The 21,161-nt window shown below is 47.7% G+C and overlaps 1 protein-coding gene across 12 annotated transcripts in view; it reads left to right on the forward strand.

Annotated features, from left to right (window-relative positions):
• Positions 1 to 20,793, forward strand: part of SGIP1 (SH3GL interacting endocytic adaptor 1) — an 85,318-nt gene extending 64,525 nt beyond the window's left edge. For all 12 annotated transcript variants that reach the window (XM_068140851.1, XM_068140852.1, XM_068140850.1 and 9 more), the window contains 7 exons: positions 5,347 to 5,458; positions 7,021 to 7,176; positions 8,472 to 8,604; positions 9,436 to 9,638; positions 11,306 to 11,370; positions 12,105 to 12,269; positions 13,443 to 20,793. In XM_068140851.1, coding sequence (XP_067996952.1) covers positions 5,347 to 5,458; positions 7,021 to 7,176; positions 8,472 to 8,604; positions 9,436 to 9,638; positions 11,306 to 11,370; positions 12,105 to 12,269; positions 13,443 to 13,465 — 857 coding nt within the window. In that variant the 3' untranslated portion in view covers positions 13,466 to 20,793. The remainder of the gene's footprint in view (positions 1 to 5,346; positions 5,459 to 7,020; positions 7,177 to 8,471; positions 8,605 to 9,435; positions 9,639 to 11,305; positions 11,371 to 12,104; positions 12,270 to 13,442) is intronic.
• The last annotated feature ends 368 nt before the right edge of the window (positions 20,794 to 21,161 follow it).

Below are 21,161 nucleotides of genomic sequence, written 5' to 3' on the forward strand. Positions count from 1 at the left end.
AACCTTTGCAGAGTTTCCTTCATCAGGTGCCAACAACCTGCCTGGAGCTTTGGGAAGAGCTGCACAGGGCATGGCAGGGCTGGTGAGGGCTGTGCTGGATGAGGCTGGGTTGCAGCCACCATCTTGGAGCTTTTTCACCCTGTCCACATACCCTGGCACTGCGCATTCCCAGCAACCCCCTGCTCTGTGTTGCCTTCTCCTCCTCTTCCTCAGCACTGCGATTGTGTCTAGAATTTGGGACTTTTCTTGTGGATTTGGGTATTAATGGGGGTTTAATAGGATATTTGATTCTTCTGCATCGTTCTGGCAGCGTGAATGCTCTGGAGTTGGGGTAGGGTGGGTTTGTCCAGGGCAGCAGGGCTGCAAGAGTTCATTTTTCATCCCAGGAAGGAGCTGTTGTACTTCCACACACTGGGTTTCCTGATCTAGAACTAAATCTTTGAATCCAATTTGAAAAAAATCCAAAGCTAAACTTCAGTGATCATCTCTAGAGGTAAAAGAAGATCTGCTGAGCTTGGTATCTATGACTCAGGACATGGAAGGCCAGAAAAGGGGCCAGACTCTTCTCAGTGGTGGCCAGTAACAGGACAAGGGGCAATGGGCACAAACTGGAACCTAGGAGGTTCCATCTGAGCAGGAGGAGAAACTTCTTTGTTGTGAGGGTGCTGAAGCCCTGGAGCAGGCTGCCCAGAGAGGTTGTGGAGTTTCCTTCTCTGGAGATCTTCCAAACCCAGCTGGCCATTGTGATGGTGGGCAAGCTGCTGTAGGTGCCCCTGCTTTAGCAGGGGGAGTGGACTATATGATCTCCAGAGGTGCTTTCCAACCCCCAGCATGCTGGGATTCTGTGAAGAGGAATGATCTTTCTCGTGCTATGATTCATGAATTTGCAGAACCTGGGGTAGGTTGTGTGTGAAAAGATGTGGTGCAGCTTTGGTGCTGTTCTCCTGGGTAACAGGATCACTGGTCCTCAGACGGCCTTGCTCCATATCTCTGTTTTCCACCCTTGTGTAGAGAAAAGTAAGGCAAACGAACCTCTTGTGCTGCTTATGTTTGGATCCCAAGCTCTCTAAAGTGGATTTCTTTTCCTTTCTCCAGTGTGATCAGGTCATTTTGCCAAGATGAAGGCTCTAAAAATGCTTTCTGAAGCAGTCGCTGCAAAGGCAGGTTCCTGGTGGAGGCGTGCCACAGTAATTCAGCTTGTCTCTCAAGCTTCTGGAAATGAATTCTGAGGCTTAAAATAGACTTTGGCTTTTTACATTAAAATTTTCCTTTCCAAAGCTGTTCAGTCTCTGAAGCCATTAAGAGATGAAGATGCAGGATCATGAGGGAAGAGCAGAGGGAAATGAGGACCCTGAATGCCAACTGCATCCACATGGTTATTATTCCGAGTCAGATTAGAAACATGGAGGAGGCTTTGTTGCTGCTGAGATGAACTCAGACTTTCAAAGGCTAGCTGAACCTGGAAATGGAGATACGTGAGCTGAGCTGCTTTGTTCTTGAACATAGAACATTTTGACTCTGGAGAATGGTGGAAGAGAAATGGTGGAAGAAATAAGAGATGGGTGGTCAGGGAAAAGACACATTGGTATGAGAGGCACTAGACCCTTGTTTGATGCTTTGGGCAGGGTTGAGGCTAAACCTGGCTGCAGTTGGAGTGTGTGTGGATTTGTTGCTTCTTTTCCAAAGAATGATGATTGTACTTCCAAGGATTGTGGGCTTTGCTGCTGCTGGATGGCTGAAAGACCTTCCTCTCACCTTCCCTGCTGAGATAAGCTTAATAAGCAGAAGGTCTTCTGGGGTGATACCTCCAGTTTTCACCCCTCTATAGTCAGCCTGCACTGATAGGTTTGCATCTCATCTGTATTTCCGTGTGGATGGGATGAGAATATCCCACTACAGCTGGCTGGGTTTGGTGCAGGGGGGCTGGACTGGATGATCTCCATGGATGATCCCATGCTTGGATTCTGTGATGTGGTGGGTGGGTGGTTATTCTGGGTTTGGGGAACAAGGATGCACTCCCTGCTACCCCACCAGTGGTGTCTATGGGAAGAGTTGATTACAAAATCACCCTGCCAATCTGTGGAGCTGTCCCATGGCCCTGCATGTCCCCTCTGCCACCCAGCCAGGGGCTGCAGCGTGGGTTTGGGGAGCTGCCTTGTGCCTTCATGTGTGGCTGGTGCTGATGTGAAGTGTCTGCTCTGGAACGGAATGTTTCCTGAGTCCTTGATGCGTGGCTCAGTGTTGTGTCCCAGAAGTGGGCACACTGAATCCCTGGGGTCATTAGGGTAATAAATGTGGGTGTGGTGTGATGGCTTTGTTGTGTGTAGGTGGGATGCTGGGTCTGTCTTGTAATCTGGGACACATGGACCACTGATAGTGGCTGAGGGAACTGGGGTGGTTCAGCCTGGAGAAAAGGAGGCTGAGGGGGTGGAGCCAGGTAGGTGTTGGTCTCTTCTCCCAAGGAACAAGCAATAGACAATAGCAAATTACCTCAAATTGCCCATGGGGAGGTTTAGGTTAGAAATGAAGATCAATTTCTTCCCCAAAAGGGTTGTCAAAGCCTGGCCCAGGCCACCCCGAGTAGTGGTTGAATCTCCATCTATGGTTGTATTTAAAAGTCTCCTAGATATAGTGATCAATGATATGGTGTAGTATTTGCCCTGGTAGAGTTAGGTAAGGGTTGGACTTGATCTTAAATGTCTTCTTCAGTCATAGTGATTGTGTGACAGAAGAGTTTTTCCCCAGAGACATTATGAACCCTGATTTCCTTCACCCAAAGTCACACCAAATTTGCAGCAGCAAGCCAGAGCCTTACCATACATCACTGCAAACCCATAGCAAGCTGCATAGATGGAGGTGCAAAGGCAGCAGGCAGCAGGGCTGTGGAGGGAAGCAGAGGATAAAGAAGGGAAGGGATGATTGTTGAGAATAGAAGAAGGAGCTCACCAAAACCATGCTGCATTTTACTCAGTTGCTTTGCTGTCCCCTCTTCACCTCACTGCCTGTGGAGGTGCTGCCCTTCCCCAGGCTGGAACTGAATCTTCAGCTGAGGCTGGCACACGCTTGCGTGCTCCAAGCAATACCCTGGGCTGAATGAATGGCCCCTTTCACCTCCCTGCTTCAGACCCTGCAGATGGAGTCTGGTTTAATTTCTTTATCAGTGACCTGGATGTGGGGATTGAGTGCATCCTCGGTAAGTTTGCAGATGGCACCAGATTGGGTGGGTTGAAGGTAGAAAGGCTCTGCAGAGGGCGCTGGACAGGCTGGATCAATGGGTCAAGGCCAATGGGATGAGGTTCAACAAAGCCAAGTGCTGGGTCCTGCACTTGGGTCACAACAACCCCATGAAGGCTTCAGGCTTGGGGCACAGTGGTTGGAAAGCTGCCAGGCCAAAAAGGACCTGGGGGTTTTGGTCAACAGCCAGCTGAAGATGAACCAGTGTGTGCCCAGGTGGCCAAGAAGGCCACCGGCATCCTGGCCTGGATCAGTGATAGTATGGCCAGCAGGAGCAGGGAAATTATTGTCTCCCTGTACTGGGTGCTGATGAGACCACATCTCAAATCCTGGGTGCTGGAGCTTGTCCAGAGCAGGGCAACAAAGCTGGTGAAGGGTCTGGAGAAAACGTCTGGTGAGAAGAGGCTGGAACATGGTTTAATGGCCATGGTAGTGTTGGACTGATGTTTTTAGAACTTTTTTCCAACTGAAATGATTCTGTGAGTAAGGGAGTGTCAGACTGAGCTGCCCCTCCAGAGGCTTTGATACTCCTTTTTCAGCTGCTTTGGGGCAAAATAATCTTTGTGCTTAACCTGATGGAAAAGAGGTTTGAAAATGATGCATTGTAGAAAAAGATAAGGTAGAGTGACAGAGCATGGGTGGTGACTTCCTGGGGACTTTTTTTTGGGTGGCTGAGGGATCAGTGCCTTCTACATAAGGTGGGTGATGAGGTACTGACCTCAGGCTGATCTTTTGGCAAGAGATTTGCCATAGCAACAGCCCCTCCTCACTCTTCTCTTGGTGGTGGGTGCAAGGAACTGTATATTGTCCCTCATGCTGTGTTTTCAGCATGTCCAAGGCTTCTTGCAGTGATACTTTCATCCCCAAAATTATCTGGGATAGATACTCCTGGCCAGCAAGGGGAAACCTGCATGGGACCATACAGGGAAGAATTATTTCATCCAGGGATTAATTATTTATCCAAGGATGCACAGCATGACCAAAGGAAACTTTTCCTCCTTGTTTTTCATCATCTAAATAAACCAAAGGATAAGAAAACCACCATCTCTAGTGCTTTTGTACTCAGAGTCCCACCGCTGGAGAATTGTGTTCAGTTCTGGGCTTCCCAGTTCAAGAGAGACAGGGAACTACTGGAGAGAGTCCAGGGGAGGCTCCAAAGATGCTGCAGGGCCTGGAGCATCTCTGTGAGGGAAAGGCTGAGAGACCTGGGGCTGTTGAGCCTTGCAGAAGGGCAACCTGAGAGGGCATCTGCTCAATGCTCAGTAAGAGCTGAAGGATCTGTGGGAGGCAAGAAGATGGGACCAGACTCTTCTCAGTGGTACCCAGAGACAGTATGTGGGGCAATGGGCACAAACAGGTTAAACCTGAACAGAAGGAGAACTCTCTTTGGTGTGAGAGTGCTGGAGCCCTGGAACAAGCTGCCCAGAGAGGTTGTGGAGTTCTTTGGAGACTCTGAAGACCCACCTGGATGTGTGACCCATCTGTGTGGTCAGTCCTTTGGCAGGCGGGTTGGAGTCCATGATCTCCAGAGCTCCCTTCCAACCACTACCACTCTGTGACTCTGAATCCCAGATGACTCTTTGCAGATTTGCCCCTGTGGTCTTGGGCGGTGAGCAGCCATGTGGGGGTTCTACCAGGAAGGAGGAGTGTGCCAGGGATCACAGAGGTTCCCACAGCTTTGGATGCCCACAGGCAGGAGCTCAGGGTTCCCAACTTCCCATGGGCAGCCTGAGCTCTCCAGCCAGGGGACAAGGAGCCTCCCCAGCCCCTCTTGGTGGGGCCCAAAATCCTACTGCAAAAACTGTCATGCAAAGCCTGCCTCTGGCAGCCCCTCCGGAGCCATGCTGAGGGGGTCCCACTGCCCTGCATGCTGCTTGTGGCTGGGGCTCCTCCATGATTTTTTTTTTGCTTGCTTTCCTTTGGGGAGGGGCAAGATAACATTTTCAAAGCTCCATCCAAAGCTTGGGTTGTTTTGGTTTTTATTCTTCACCCATAAAGCTAAGCTGGGGGTCTTGGGGAGCACCCCCTTACTCCAGTTTGTGGGAGTAGTGGTGGGGATTGGTGCCCTTTCATCTCTGCACATAAGAACTGGAGAGTTTTGCTCTGTTGCAGGCTCATCAAGGGGACCCAGCCCCCTCACCATGGGGGCACAGGACACCCTGCCTGTCGCAGCCGCCTTCACCGAAACCGTCAACGCATACTTCAAAGGGGCTGACCCCAACAAGTAGGTGCTGGCCAAAGCAGGGCTGGGTGTTGGTGTGGGGAGCTCCTGGACCTGGACAGGCTGGAGAGCTGGCTGGGGTGACATCTATTTAAATTCAAAAAGGGCAAGTGTCAACTCCTGCATCTGGGGAAGATCAACACTGTGGAGCAGCACAGGTGGGACAATGAGCTGTTGGAGAGCAGCTCTGGATAAAAAACCTGGGAGACGACAGGATGGCCATGAGTCAGCAACGGGCCATTGTAGCCAAGAAGGCCAGTGGCATCCTGGGGTGCATGAAGAAGTGTGTGGCTAGCAGGTTGAGGGAGGTTCTTCTCTCCCTCTATTCTGGCCTGGTGAGACCACAGCTGGAGGACTGTGTCCAGTTCTTGACTCCATTGGGCTCCCCTGTTCAAGGACAGGGACTTGCTGGAGAGGCTACAGCAAAGGTCTACAAAGATGGTGAGAGGTCTGGAACATCTCTGTGATGAGGAAAGACTGAGAGAACTGGGGCTTCTTAGTCTTGGAAAAGAGAAGACTGAGCAGGATCTCATCACCATGAGGATGGTGAGACACTGGAACAGGTTGCCCAGGGAGGTGGTAGAAGCCTCATCCCTAGAGGTTTTTAAGGCTAGGCTGGGTGTGGCTCTGAGCAACCTGATCTTGTGTGAGATGTCCCTGCCCATAGCAAGGGGGTTGGAACTAAATGATCCTTGAGGTCCCTTCCAACCCTGACAATTCTATGATTCTAATGATGATCAACACTTCAAGGGTGGGTGTCAGGAGGGAGAGGCCAGGCTTTTTTGAGTGATGCCCAGTGACAGGACAAGGAGTAATGGGCACAAGCTGGAACATAACAAGTTCAATCTAAATGTGAGGAGGAACTTCTCTCATTTAAGGGTGACAGAGCACTGGAGCAAGAGAAGTGGTGGTGTCTCTATCTCTGGAGAAATTCAAAACCCACCTGTACATGTTCCTGACCTTCTTCAGGTGACCCTTCCTTGGCAGAGGGGTTGGATTCAATGATCTCCAGAGGTCCCTTCCAATGCCTACCGTTCTGTGATCCTGTTAAGACAGGCTTGGGGTGCTGTGGAGGGTTTGGTGAGCATTTAGAGGGATGGGGAGGAGAAAAGGAGGTGCTTGCTGGGGTGTCAGTACATAGCACAAGGTGAGGCTCCAAGGTCAGCCTGGTCCTGGGACATCACCATGAGCATCGCATAGAATTGTGGAATGGTTTGGGCTGGAAGGGACCTTAAAGATGATGGGCAGGGACACCTCCCACTAGAGCAGGTAGCTCAAGGCCTCATCCAACTTGGCCTTGAACACCTCCAGGGAGGGGACATCCACAACTTCCCTGGGCAACCTGTTCCAGTGTCTGTCCCAACTCTTAGCAGGTTGCCAGCCTTTGAGGCTGTTTCAGCATACTCTGGTTGAAGACCACATGAATGTTGTTCCACTGCTCCGATGGGTGGGAAGAGGGGGGCTGCCACTACACCATCCCTGCTGCAAACCCTCTCCTTTTCTGCTGCATTTTGAAGCCCTGTCCCCTTTTCCTCCCACCTTGGTCTCTGTGTTGGGCACTGCAGGTGCATTGTGAAGATCACAGGGGAGATGGTGCTGTCATTCCCAGCGGGCATCACCAGGCACTTTGCCAACAACCCCATCCCGGCGGTGCTCACCTTCCGCATCCTGAACTACAACAGGCTGGAGCACGTCCTGCCAAACCCACAGCTCCTCTGCTGGTAAGAGCCACCTCATCTGCATCCCACAGCAAAAACAGTTGCCAGAAAAATCATACAATTACACAGGGCTTTGGGTGGGAAGGGACCTTTAAAGGTCATCAAGTCCACCCCCTCTGCAGTCAGCAGGGACACCTGCAATTAGAGCAGGTTGCTCAGAGCCCCAAACAACCTGACCTGGGATGGTTTCAGGCATGGGGCTTCTACCACCTCTGTGGGCAACAAACATAGAGTGCTTTGGAAAACCACATAGGCCAAGGTATCTTCCCTGGGAGGCTGACTTGGCTTTGGAAAGGTAACACTCAAGCTGGTGCTGAAGCATGTAAAAAGAAGGGCAACAAAGCTGGTGAAGGGTCTAGAGATGAGTCTTGTGAGGAGCAGCTGAGTGAACTGGGGTTGTTCAGCCTGGAGAAAAGGAGGATGAGGGGAGACCATGTGGCTTTCTACAACTTCTTAAAAGGAGGTTGGAGCCAGGTGAGGGTTGGTGTCTTCTCCCAAGGAACAAGTGAGAGGACAAGAGAGAACAACCTCAAGTTGTGCCAGGGGAAGTTTAGGTTGGACATGAAGAACATTTTCTTCTCCTTGAGGGATATCAAGGCCTGACTCAGGCTGCCCAGGGCAGGGGTGGAGCCCCTATCCCTGGAGGGCTTCAAAGCTGTGTAGATGTGGTGTTGAGGGCCACGGTTTAGTGGTGACCTGGCAGTGCTGGGTTAATGGTTGGATCTGATGATCATGAAGGTCTCTTGCAACAAAAAATGACTCTGTGATTCTACAGTTCTAAACCCTTAAATATTTGCTGGAGTGCTCCCTCTGAGAGCAGTCCCTTTGTTAGGCAGAGAGGCAACACCAGAAGAACAAGTCCTTTGATGTGGCATGTTTGGATTGTGCCTCCCTGCTCATTAGACCTCTTCTCTGCAAAATGAGATGACCTACAGCTTGCAACTGTTGTACCTCCCTGGAGGTATCTGAGGACAAGCCAGAAACGTGTGGAAGTGTGGCAGTACTTAGAATACATTGGAGTAGTTTGCCCAGGGAGATGGTGAAGTCTCTGTCCCTGTAGGCATTCAAGAAATGAGTGGCCATGGCACTTCAGGACATGGTTTAAGGGCTGTGGTGGGTTAATGGTTGGACTGGATAATCTGAGAGGTCTTTTCCAATCCAAACCATTCTGTAATTCTGTGCTTCTCAAAGTGTGGGATTAACTGATTTCCCAGCTGATGCCACTGCCTTGCAAGCTTTGCAGAAAAGCTTTCTTCTGCTGAGATGGTTCTCAGGAAGGGTTAATTCTCTTTGTGCAGTGATAACACACAGAGTGATGCCAACACGAAGGAGTTCTGGGTCAACATGCCAAATCTGATGACTCACCTGAAGAAGGTATCAGAACAGAAACCACAAGCCACCTATTACAACGTGGACATGCTCAAATACCAGGTAGGGGTTGGTTTTCTTGTGAGATACATCTGTGCTAAAAATAAAATGTGTGAGTTGAACTTAGACCATGTAACAGCTGGCATTTCTTTAGTGCAGAGTGGAGATAAGGTGAGGTGGGGACATGTTGTCCTGCTAGTCCCTTCTGTATGTCACTAGATTGCTTGGTTTTGAGCCCAATACAAAGGTTCTGTGAGGGGACCAGGTTGTGTCAGGTTGGAGTAAGGGATCCTCAAAGGTCATCTTTGTCCAACCTCCCTGCAGTCATCAGGGACACCTCTAAATAGATCAAGCTGGCCAAGGCCACATCAAATCTGAGCTTGAATGTCTTCAGGGATAGGGCCTCAACACATCCCTGGGCAGCCTGTTCCAGTATTTCACCACTCTCACTGTAAGAATTTTCTCCTGATGTCTAACCTAAATCTCCCCTGCTACAGATTCAAACCATTGCCCATATCCTGTCACCACAAGGGCCTTCTGAACAGTCCCTCCCCAGCCTTCCTGTAGGTCCCCTTCAGATATTGAAGTGTAGTTACAAGGTCACCCTGGAGCCATCTCTTCTCCAGGCTGAACAACCCCAACTCTCTCAACCTGTCCCCAGAGTTCTCCAGCCTCCTCTGGACCTGCTGCAGCAGGTCCATTCCTCTCTTGTGTTGGGGGTCCCCTAGCAGGACACAGTACTCCAAGTGAAATCTCACCAGAGTGGAGTGGTAGAATCCCCTCTCTCCACCTGCTGGCCACCTCTGAAACAAAATGCAATGACTACGTCTTGTAAAATGGGATTTGTCCCTTCACCCCTATGGAAACTAAATGTTTTTTCTGTCATTTTGGAAGGTATCTGCCCAGGGTATTCAGTCTACTCCATTAAACCTTGCAGTGAGCTGGCGGTGTGACCCTGCAAGCACTGACCTTCGCATCGACTACAAATACAACACAGAGGCAATGACCGCCCCGGTAGCTCTAAACAACGTCCAGTTCCTTGTCCCTGTCGATGGAGGAGTAAACAAACTTCAAGCTGTGCTTCCTCCTGCTGTCTGGTAGGAACTGCTCACCCCACAATGAGCTAGCTCTGTTCCTGCCTAAGTCAGTTCTGCTGGGATTTGTAGATTTGGGTTGGAAAGGAACTTCAAGATCATTCAGTTCCAACACCCTGCCATGGGCAGGGACACTTCCCACTGGACCAGGCTGCTCAAGGCTTCATTCATCCTGGCCTTGAGCACCTCCAGGAAGGGGGCATCCATCCACAACCTCCCTGGGATTGTTCTGAGGACATGTCTGTGGGTGGGGCTGGGACATATTGTGTACCCAAACCTGTCCTTCTCTTGCAGGAAGAACCATGTAACCCTGCTCTGATGTTTTATTGTTTGGCATGCCCACAAGCAAGTAGAGCTGAACCCATTCTGTAGGCAGCAGAATAACAAGCCTTATTTTGTGGGGTTTGGTTACTTTAATCCGGTGCTCAGAGGGATAGAATCATTAATGTTGGAAAGGACCTGTAAGATCATCAAGCCCAGCCTTCTACCCAGCACTTCCATGACCACGTCCTGAAGTGCCACGTCTAGTCATTTGTTGGACAGCTAAATGCACTGCTGTTGCTGCCATAAGCACGGGCAGGACAGGAAGCAGGGCACGGCCCAGCCCCACTGCCCCAGTTCTGTTACAGAACCTCAGCATAGTGGGGGTTGGAGATCATCCAGTCCAACCCCTGTGCTGAAGCAGGGGGGCACCCACAGCAGCTTGTTCAGGATCACAATGGCCATCTGGGTTTGGAAGCTCTCCTGACAAGGAGACTCCACAGCCTCTCTGGGCAGCCTGCTCCAGGGCTCCAGCACCCTCACACCAAATAAGTTTCTCTTCCTGTTTAGAAGGAACCTCCTGGGTTCCAGTTTGTGCCCATTGCCCCTCATGCTGTCACTGGTCACCACCAAAAAGAGTCTGGTCACATCCTCTTGCCCCAAAATGTCCTTTAGCTCTTGCTGAGCACTGAGCAGATTCCCTCTGAGGCTGCTCTTCTCCAGGCTCAACAGCCCCAGGTCTCTCAGCCTTTCCTTCTCACAGAGATGCTCCAGGTCCCTCAGCATCTTTATAGCTTCCACTGGACTCTCTCCAGTAGTTCCTTGTTTCCCTTGAACTGGGGAGCCCAGAACTGGAGCCAGGACTCCAGATGTGTCCTCCCTAGGGTAGAGTAGAAGGAGAGAAGAACCTCCCTTGATTCACTGGCCACACTCTTCTCCATCCACCCCAGGAGACCATTCCCTTACTTGCTGTGAGGGCACATTGCTGGCTGATGGGGAACTTGCCCACTAGCATTCCCAGGTCTTTCACCACAGAGCTGATTCCCAGCAGGTCACCCCTCACCTGTACTGATGCAGGGAGTTATTCCTCCTCAGATGCAGGACCCTACACATGCCCTGGTTGAACTTAGAATAGAATAGAATAGAATTAACTAGACCTTCAAGATCATTGAGTCCAACCTATCACCCAACACCATCTAATTAACTAAACCATGGCAACAAGTGCCCCATTGCAATGCAATTCCAGTCTTTTTCTGCTCATCTCAAACCCAAAGCCAAGCTCCTGGAACTGCAGCTCTGAAAAGCAACACCAGAGCTGTTCCCCTCAACCCAGGCATCATTTTAGCTAAATTCAAGTGAGTCCTTCACAGTTTCTTGTTCTCTACAGAAATGCTCTTCTGTGTTTTTAGGAATGCTGAGCAGCAAAGGATACTGTGGAAGATCCCTGATATCTCCCAGAAGTCAGAAAATGGAGGTAATCCTTCAAGTTATTAACTCGGAATACTTAAATGTGACTCATTTCTCCTGCCTGCACACAAGCCCAGACACACAGATTCCTGCTGGTGCCTGCCAGGGCAGGATGCTGTTGACAGCTGGGAGCAAAGAGCTTTGAAAAGCAGGGATAGGTGCCACTGGTGCTTCTTTGCCAATCATTTTGGCATGCTGGATTTGGATGTGGTGGTTTGCCAAGTGCTTTGCTCCATTGACCCTCTCTGTGCCTGAAGGCTGAGGCGGTGTGTCTCCATTGTGCGGATAGCAGCCTCCCATGAGTCATTTCATCCCTGTAGCTCATCTGCTTCATATTGCTGGGATGTCTGAAAAGTGAAAATCTGATGAGGGAGAATCATAGAGTTGTTCTGGTTGGAAAAAGTCTCTAAGATCATCAAGTCCAACCATCAACCCAAAGGCATCATACCCACTAAACCTTGCCCTAGGTGACATGTCTACACATTTCTTGAACACCTCCAGGGATGGTGACTCCACCACCTCCCTGGGCAGCCTGTTCCAATGTCTGACTGCTCTTGCAGTCAAGAAATTTTTCCTAATTTCCAGTGAGGGAACTGGGCTCAAGTCCTTCCCAGGGGTGCTACTGGGTCAGGTACAACTGTGGGAGCAAGCTTCACTCGTGGCACTTTGGGCACCTAATTGCCTTTGGTGGCAAATCTGGCCCTGGCTTGTAAAGCTTTTGTGGGGGATTTTAACTTGCAGGTGTGGGGTCGCTGCTGGCCAGGTTCCAGCTCTCAGAGGGGCCCAGCACCCCAGCTCCCCTGGCTGTGCAGTTCACCAGTGAGGGGAGCACGCTGTCCAGCTGTGACATTGAGCTTGTTGGCGCCGGCTACCGCTTCTCCCTCATCAAGAAGAGGTTTGCAGCAGGTAGGTTCCTGCTCTTGGGATGCCAGTCCATGATCACAGAACCACAGAAATGTTTGGGTTGGAAAAGACCTCTAATATCATTGACTCAAACTGTCAACCCAACACCACCGTGGCCCGAAGTGCCATGGCCACAGGTTTCCTTAACACCTCCAGGGATGGTGACTCCACCACCTCCCTAGGCAACCTATTCCAATGCCTGACCATCTTTTTGATGGTCCTCTCTGTGCTAGCATGCTGGGCACTGTCCCTGCTCTTTATGTGTTACTGTTCAAGCCCATTGGTCCCACCACAGCATGCTGTGGCTGGTGGCAGAGGGAGAAAAAGCTCCTTACATGAAACATCCTGCTGATGTTATTGAGAACCTTGAATTTCACCAGCTCTTTTCTGCTTATGGGTTCTGCATGAAAGGCAAAGTCCTGGGGAGCTCCAGGAAGAGGTTTTGCCTCATTGTTGCAGAGAAAAACAAATATAAACACCAATATTGTGGGTTTTGCCTCATTGCTGCAGAGAAAAACAAATATAAAGGTAAATATTGTGGGTTTTGCCCCACTGCTGCAGAGAAAAACCAAGTCTTTTTCTGCATGCTGCTCGTGTGTGGCAGGGGAGGTGGAGGTGGGTGGTCACCAGGAACCAGGACAGCTAACTCAGTTGGAGAAGCAAATGAGAAAGGCTGTATTTTACAAGCAGAATGAAATGCAATGAATATATACAAAATGTACAGTATTTACAGTATATACAAAAATATACAGGAAAGAATGTAACACAGAAACTCCCTCCGGAGGAGAATTCCCCCTCCAGGTTCCCCCCAAAACCCCTTGTCCCCCTTCCTCCCCTTTACCCAAAAAGGATTAAAGAGAGAAAGTGGATATTAGGGGAAATTTTCTTAGTTCAAAGCAGTTGTTAAGGGAAACAAAAAAAGTTAGTTTTCTTATCTCAGAAGTCCAAGGTCAGCACCGGCCCAGAACAGAACAGAAAGCAAGCAGCTGAACAGACTGACCTCAGATTAAATCCTTGAAGTTACATTCCTACTGATCTACCAATGAAATTAGAGTTATCTTTGTTTTCCTTTTTACACCAAAACATTCAGCTAGAGTATTCTGTAGCTGTCCTTTCCTTAAAGGCCCGGCCTAAAACTGTCACACTTCCTCACACTGATTTCTGCTGCTGTTTTAGGGAAATACTTGGCTGATAACTGATGGAAGCTTATGCAAGTCTGTGGAAAATAAATACGGCAAAATCTCCAAGGACTGCTGTGTGTGGAACGGGTTTTAATTACAGGTTGAGGAAAGAAAAGAAAAGAAAAGAACTAAATCCTGCACTGGAAACATTTCTGTTGGAAGTGTCAACAACTTTCAGCATTGTGTTTTGGGTTTGTTGTTTTTTTTTTCTTGGAAAAAAAAAACCACACCATCTTTGACCAGTCCTTCCAGTATTTACTTCTAGATGTTAACCTTGTTAATGGTTTTAAAATGTAATTATTGTATTTGTAAATGGTACTCATTCCAGTAAGGCTGTATTTTTGGCAGTTAGACCCTTGAGTTTTAGCATTCTACTACTACTCCCATTCATGAAATGGATGTAATTTAAACTGTGGTTATATCAAATTTAATAGTAGTACTGTCGAATGGCACAACGCTTAACAGAGGTAGATTAACATTTTTGTCAAATATTATATACAATTTCAATACTGGTAGCTGTTATGAAGGGGGTGCCTCAGAAAACAAAGAGAGAGTTCAGTAGAACCAGTGTGCTGATTTACCTGTTGGGTTTTTCTTTGGTTTTGGGTTTTTTGTTTGTTTGTTTGTTTGTTTGTTTTCAGTCCTTAGTATGTCTTCACGGTGATGAATACAAAGCTCTATCTTCAGGTTTAGCTGGTTTAACTCCAGGAAATTATCATTGTAAATGTGGAGGTTCCTAATCCAATCTCCTAACGAAACACATACACAGAAATATGTCACTACTGCAAAGAGAATTTCCTTCAGATTTCTGTGACAAGAATCATAGGATCTTTTGGGTTGGAAGGGACCTTCAAGATCATTTAGTTCCAACCTCTCTGCCATAGTTAGGGACACCTCCTACTAGAGCAGGTTGCTCAAGGCCTCATCCAGCCTGGCCTTGAACACCTCCAGAGAGGGGATATCCACAACCTCCCTGGGCAACCTGTTCCAGTGTCTCACCACCCTCACTGGAAAGAATTTCTTTCTAATCTCCAGTCTCCTGTGCCCATGTTCTCTTAGAACCACACATGAACCATCAGGAATCCCAAGCCAGCCCCATAGACATCAAGCACTTCACTTTTCCAGATGTTCTCATATTTTGCCAAATCATAGAATGGTTTGGGTTGAAAGGGACCTTACGATCAGCATGTTCCAACCAAATAAGAAAAAAAGCAGCTGAAGTGGCTTTGGAGCTAATCTGAGCTTACAGCACTGCCCAGGCATGCTATTGTTGGTTTTAAGGATGCATTTTTTCATGCAGTCTCCTGATTTTGGGTCACATTTCTATGATCCTTCTAGAATGGTTTGGGTTGAAATGGACCTTAAAGACCAGCTAGTTCTAACCAGAGAAGAAAATGAGCAGGCAAAGAGGCTGGGTAGCAAATCAGAGCTTACACCACTGTCCAGAAATGCTATTGCTGGTTTTAAGGATGCATTTTCCAAGTAGTCTCCTGATTTTGGGTCACATTTTTATGTTTCTTTGCTTGCTTATTCTGTTTTGTTTGTTTTTCCCATTTGTCAAAGCCCCAGATGTTTAGGAAGTGGTTTAAAGAGTTGCAGCCCAGCCATGCCTTTCTATTTCACCACATAGGCAGGAAAGCACCTATGTACAAACACTGGGAAAGAAATGCAGCCCAAGGCTGGCCCTTGGTGGAACACGCAGTGCTGGCTGGAGCAGGAAAAGCATGGTGGGGCTACCAAAAGCCTATGTCCATGAGCCTACCCTGCTGGCATCAGGAGCTATCTTGTGGAGATAGGAAAATGCATGGAAGTGTTAGGTTGGAGGCTAAATTGCCCCTCTGTGTTTTCCCTGAGTGAATTTTACAGTCACAAATGTTGCCAGGATTCAGCTGATGCATTTGTGTTGGAAAACTTAAACTGAGTATGTTGGGAAGTGCTTACTCGCAGAGCAGTTTAGAGTGATGCAGGAAAACAGAAACCCACATCCGTCTTCAAAGAAAATGAGGAAAGCTGGAGATATTTCAGTTCTGAGATGACTCCCAGACTGAGATGTGGATGATAGGATGGTTGAGGTGCGTGCATGCTCACAAAAGGTATTGACGCAGCAGGCAAAGCACAATTCAGTTCTTTATAGGCTTTGAAACCAGTTCAAGAGAGACAGGAAACTACTGGAAAGAGTCCAGCAAAGGGCTATAAAGGTCCTGAGGGACCTGCAGCATCACTGTGAGGAGGAAAGGCTGAGAGACCTGGGGCTGTTGAGCCTGCAGAAGAACAGCCTCAGAGGGAATCTGTTAATGCTCAGCAAGAGCTAAAGGATGTGTGGGGAGCAAGAGGATGGGGCCAGACTCTTCTCAGTGGTGGCCAGGGACAGGACAAGGGACAATGGGCACAAACTGGAACCCAGGAGGTTCCATCTGGATAAAAGGAGAAACATCTTTGTTGTGAGGGTGCTGGAGACCTGGAGCAGGCTGCCCAGAGAGGTTGTGGAGTCTCCTTGTCTGGAGAGCTTCCAAACCCACCTGGGCATTGTGATCCTGGGCAAGCTGCTGTGAGTGCCCCTGCTTTAGCAGGGGGGTTGGACTGGATGATCTCCAGAGGTCCCTTCCAACCCCACCATGCTGGGATTCTGGAATTCTGTGAAAGTCCACTTGCCAGTACTCCTGGGTGAAGTATTTAACCTAGTTAATTTTTCCCTGAACTGGAAATATGTACAAACTGTGGAACTTCTCCCTTTCTGGCACAGGAACATAGGGCAAAAATCTAAAAACTCTGTTTCTGCATAACTGGTTCATGCTGTGTACAATTGTTACAGACTTATGCTTCCAAAAAAAGGTCTCTGTCATAGTCCTGAAAAGAAGGATTTTATAATGTAAATATTCCCAGAACCTAGAGATTTTACTTTATATTTAATTTGGAGTACAAAGTGTTTACATTAGCATTGGGTTTTTAAATGCTTTTTAAACAAAACAAAACCCCCACCCCAAACCCACAACCCAAAGTTCATCCCATTTGTGCTGTCCCACACAATGGTGGTCTCATTTTCCAGGTCCATGGTGGTGCTGGGCTATAGCACCCATGGCTTATGTGGAGAGACGGGCAAGTCCTGCACCCTTCCTGGGGCAGATTGCCTGGCAGCTGTGTTTGGTGTGCTGACACATTGGCAGCTCCATGGGGACACTGTCCCATACCAGCCATCAGCAGGTGACACAAAACGGCTACTCCCAGCCCGTGACACTGGGACCAAACCCAGTGTTTTGGGACAAGTTTGTTGTTGTTGCTTTTGCATACTGCTTTTGCCAAATTTTTGTGTAGTGCTGTAGTTCACCAGGTGTTTGCTCAGGAGCTTTGAGCTGCATGTGTCCACCTTCCCTCCTAGCACAACCACCCTTCTAGACTGCTTTGCAAGAAGATGCTGGTCCACTATTGTAGGTTTCATTTGTCCTGCACTCTGAGCAGAGAATGCCCTGGGGATGCTTGTTTTCATAGCTTTGTAGAATGGTTTGGGTTGGAAGGAACCTTGAAGATCATCTAGTTCCAGCCTTGCTGCCATGGGCAGGGACACCTCCCACTCCACCAGGTTGCTCAAGGCCTCATCCAACCTTGCCTTAAACACCTCCAGGGAGGGAGCATCTACAACCTCCCTGGGCAACCTGTTGGCTGGGCATTTGTCTTCCCGTGTGCCGTATGAGCATGGCCCCCCCAAGCATTACCCCACACAGAGACAAGGGACTGACCAGTTGTGCTTCTAAGTCTCAAATGCAACAGCCTGGTCATCTTTCTGCCTGACTCTGAGAAGGTGGCAGAAGAGAAAAAGGTTATGTGCAGCAGGAATGAAGGAGATTTAAATTAAAACCACCAAATAGTAGCAATGTAGGAAAACAGGAATCCATGCCCATCTTAAAAGAAAAGAAGGAAATCTGAAGACATTTCAGTTCTGAGACGACTCCCAGACTGAGATGTGGATGGTAGGATGGTTGAGGTGTGTGCATGCTCACATAAGGTATTGACTCAGAAGATAAAGCGTAATTCAGTTCTGCAGCTTCATCCATCTTTATGGGCTTTGAAACCAGTTCAAGAGAGATGAGGAACTACTGGAGAGAGACCAGCAGAGGCTACTGAGGGGACAGAGGATTATCTATACCCAATTTCAGCTTCTCTAATAGCAGCCAAAGCCTGTGGCTCTGGAGAGGGCACATGGGATCATAGAATCATAGATTCAGTTCTGTTGCCTTGCTGGATTCAGGTGCTCTGCAGGCTTCTGCTTCAGCTTTTAGGCAGGAAAAACTAGGTATCTTTAGAGAATGCATCTGTTTGCTCCTCCCTGCCTACTAACAGGGAGTTGAAAATATTTGGTTGCCTGTAAGTCACCTGCATCTTTTGAGCTAAGCATCAGAGCTTGGTTTTGGAGCAAGTGGTTCTGCAGGTCCTTTGCTGAGGGTGTAAAGGGGGTCAGCCCTCTAGCATTGGTATCCCTTCACTCAACAGCACTCAGATCTGAGTAAACCAAGGAGAAATAAAGGAGACATACCAATAATAAACAGGTGTGATGCATGCATAGAAAGGCTTTAGCTTGGCTATTTGCATAGACTTTTTCCTATAGACCACCTCTGCCGCAAGAGGGTTTCCTCTGGGATCCTCAACAGCCACAGCAACCCAGAGTTACAATGCCCTGAGTGGGAGGTTTTATTCCCCACAGACACCTGCAGACTCGGACCTTTAGATGTCAGGAGCAAGAAGTCTTTTATCTTCTTGTTGTTTTGGCAAGTTTTCTTCTTCCATTTGTTGCAAACATCCAGGATTCTCAGCCAGCTTATGGTGCTCCTCACAGGAGATGTTCCAGACAGATCTTCTACTTTAATAGTATTTATTAACTCTGAAATTGCTCAGTAGTGTGAACTACTGACAAATACTAAGCTTCTAATTTGGTCTTTGGATTTGTTCTTAAATACCACTCCCCTGTTAAAAAGTTTATGTTAAAATGCCATCCCGTTGTGGGGGGACAGGAAGGGAAAGGAGTTTCCCAGGCAGGCTGGTGTCACACCCTCACTGCAGGATGTTATTGGGGCAACCCCTTGTGGCAGTGACCAGGATTTGGGGCGGGGGGAGAAGGAGAGAAATATGCTGCTTAAAGTGATCATTTTGAAGCCATGCACACTGGCAGGTGAGATTCATCTTCTTTCTTTAACATGTTCACAGGGGTCCAGGGCAGTGGCTTAATCACTCAGGCATAACAACTGGTCAGCTCTTGCATAGGTGATTATTTTCCTACCAAGGTCCCTGCCCAGACCTCTCTGTGCTGGCCATGCTGCCATAAGTCAGACTTGTATTTATTTACCTAGTTCTGGATGATTTCAACCAGCCATGAAGCCACAGCCACAGAGATTCCTGCAGCACACGAGCATCATCTAAAGGGTCACCGCTTCACTGTCTCACAGCAGTATTTTTCAGTGGCTGGCTGTAATGAAAAGGTGACTTATTTTTAAATTACCTAAGAGCAAAACTTTCTTTACTAAAAAGATTCAGCCCTCCTTGGATCTCTCCCTTTTTTCCCTGTCTTCTCTGTGTCACAAAGGAATCCTGCTCCATTTCACCTTGTCTTTTTGGGAACTACAACCCATGGGTCTGTTTACCCAAACATCCAACATCAACCTGAGAAAGTCACTTTGCTACACTGAATATGGATTGTGTTTTATCCCTACCCTTTTGTTGTTTGTATGTGAAAAGGTTTTGCTTAAAAAAAAACACTTAATTTTGAAGCTTACCATAACCAAAACACATCACATTGTGCTCTCCTGGTAAGAAATGAGTCTCAAAGCTTTCATTTCATAGCCAGAATTTTTCCTTTCTTCTTTTCCTCACGATTTCCCAAGGAAGGCCATTCTTCCACAGCTGGGGAGTTTTTATGCTCGTCAGTATTTTAATTCTTATTTCACTGCAAGGCTAGCAAAAGACTTGCAGAAATCTCCCCCCCTACCTCCTGCATGACCTCCCCTATCACTTTAGGAAGGACTGCAGAAAATGCTGCTGACAATTGGTCTTGCAATCACAAGTGTTAGTGTGGTGATGATCTTCAAAGGTGTGCACACAAGCGGGACTTCACTACAGTGTGTGATAAAACATGCCAGGTTTTAGCAAGGCATTGGGAATATCTGTGCAAAATCCCTCACTTGCTAGATGAAAGGTGAATTGCTGGGGACATGCCATCCTGCTGCTGGGTTCATATTCCACACAAGAAGGGTTTTCCACTACAAAATACTCTAAGGTTTATGAAATCACTCAGTTGCTTTGATGTCATAAACTGTATGGAGATGATAGTCAGGATCTGAGAGGAGAATCGAATCAGGTTGTGGTTTAAAGCTCCAGTCCTGTAGCCACAGGCTGGTAGGTAGAGGATGCAGGGCGCAAGAGAACCTCACCATGACACTCTGAAACCATATGGAGATGTTAGTCATGGTTTGAGAGAAGAATCAAGTCAGGTTGTGGTTTAAATAAGCTCCAGTCCTGCAGCCACAGGCTGGTGGGTAGAGGATGCAGGGCGCAGGAGAACTTCACCGTGACACCTCTGAAACCAGAGGAAGCCCCAGAATTAAATTGGATTTCCCCAGGTATCGTCCCTGTATCATTTTATGACCTCCCTCATGTATAAAATGTTTATAAATATTTGTGGATTAAGATGCACAGGTCTATTTTTAAGATTTAAGTTAACTAAGTTAATGAATGGCTGGCCTTTTTTGCCTAAATGTGCAATGAGATATATTATACCTTTAGTTCTATGATGGCCTAGGTCCTGCTTAGTCTGTGATGAAAAACTTTGCTGCTTACCTACTGTTCTCAGAGAAAAAAAAAAAAAAGAAAGAAAAAAAAACCACAACAAAATAAATGACTTTAAAAGGCATAAAAGGTTTGTTGCACACAGATTATTGCAGCAAAGCTTTGTATTTGACCACTGGTAATATGAATGTGTTGTATTGACTTGTTGAAGATAATCATGAAAACAACATATTTTAAATGTTACTTGCCTTATAGATTAGAATATGACTCTGTGGATATAATTTATTAATTTTTTTTCTTTTTATTTTTAATTTTTTTTTTGTTGTAAATAATGGTTGGGTTTTTTTTTAATAAATGTCTCTCCTCCATTCTCCCCCAACCCCATCACCCATTTCACAAACTCTTGAATATGCAATTATTTACCATGCAGAACGTTGCAACAAATAAATCCCCACGTCTGAACAAAGTTTATTAATTCCATCCATAAGGACCACACTCAATACCTGACTGAGTTGCAATTTAAATGTGATTATTATTTTTTTTCTCCTTGAAAATAAACAAAACCAGTAAAATAACATCTTCTCTGAGTGAGTTTTGCTTGTATGTGTAGGAACATCCAGAGGAGCTGGGCAGAGCTATCAGGGGTTGCCATATCCCTGGCCCAAGATGTCATTGTTGCTGGAGCTGTGTGCAGCTTCCCAGCCTGGGGACAGCTTGGGAGTGGCATGGGGGGATGTGTGGAGTCCATGGGGATGGGGGATGGTTTGAAGGGATGCATGGGTGCTGTGAGGATATCTGTGGTGGGTTGAAATATGAGGGATGGTGGCTGGCAGGGCTTGAGTACATCCATGGAGGATATGTCAGGGTTGTAGGAGCACACAGTGGATGTAGGCATATGTAGGGACCTGTGGGATCCATGGACGTCACAGAATGACAGAAACAT

This window comes from Melanerpes formicivorus, unplaced genomic scaffold, assembly GCF_026170545.1.
Source record: "Melanerpes formicivorus ecotype bairdi unplaced genomic scaffold, bMelFor1.0.p_v2 SCAF_7, whole genome shotgun sequence".
Lineage (NCBI taxonomy): Eukaryota > Metazoa > Chordata > Aves > Piciformes > Picidae > Melanerpes > Melanerpes formicivorus.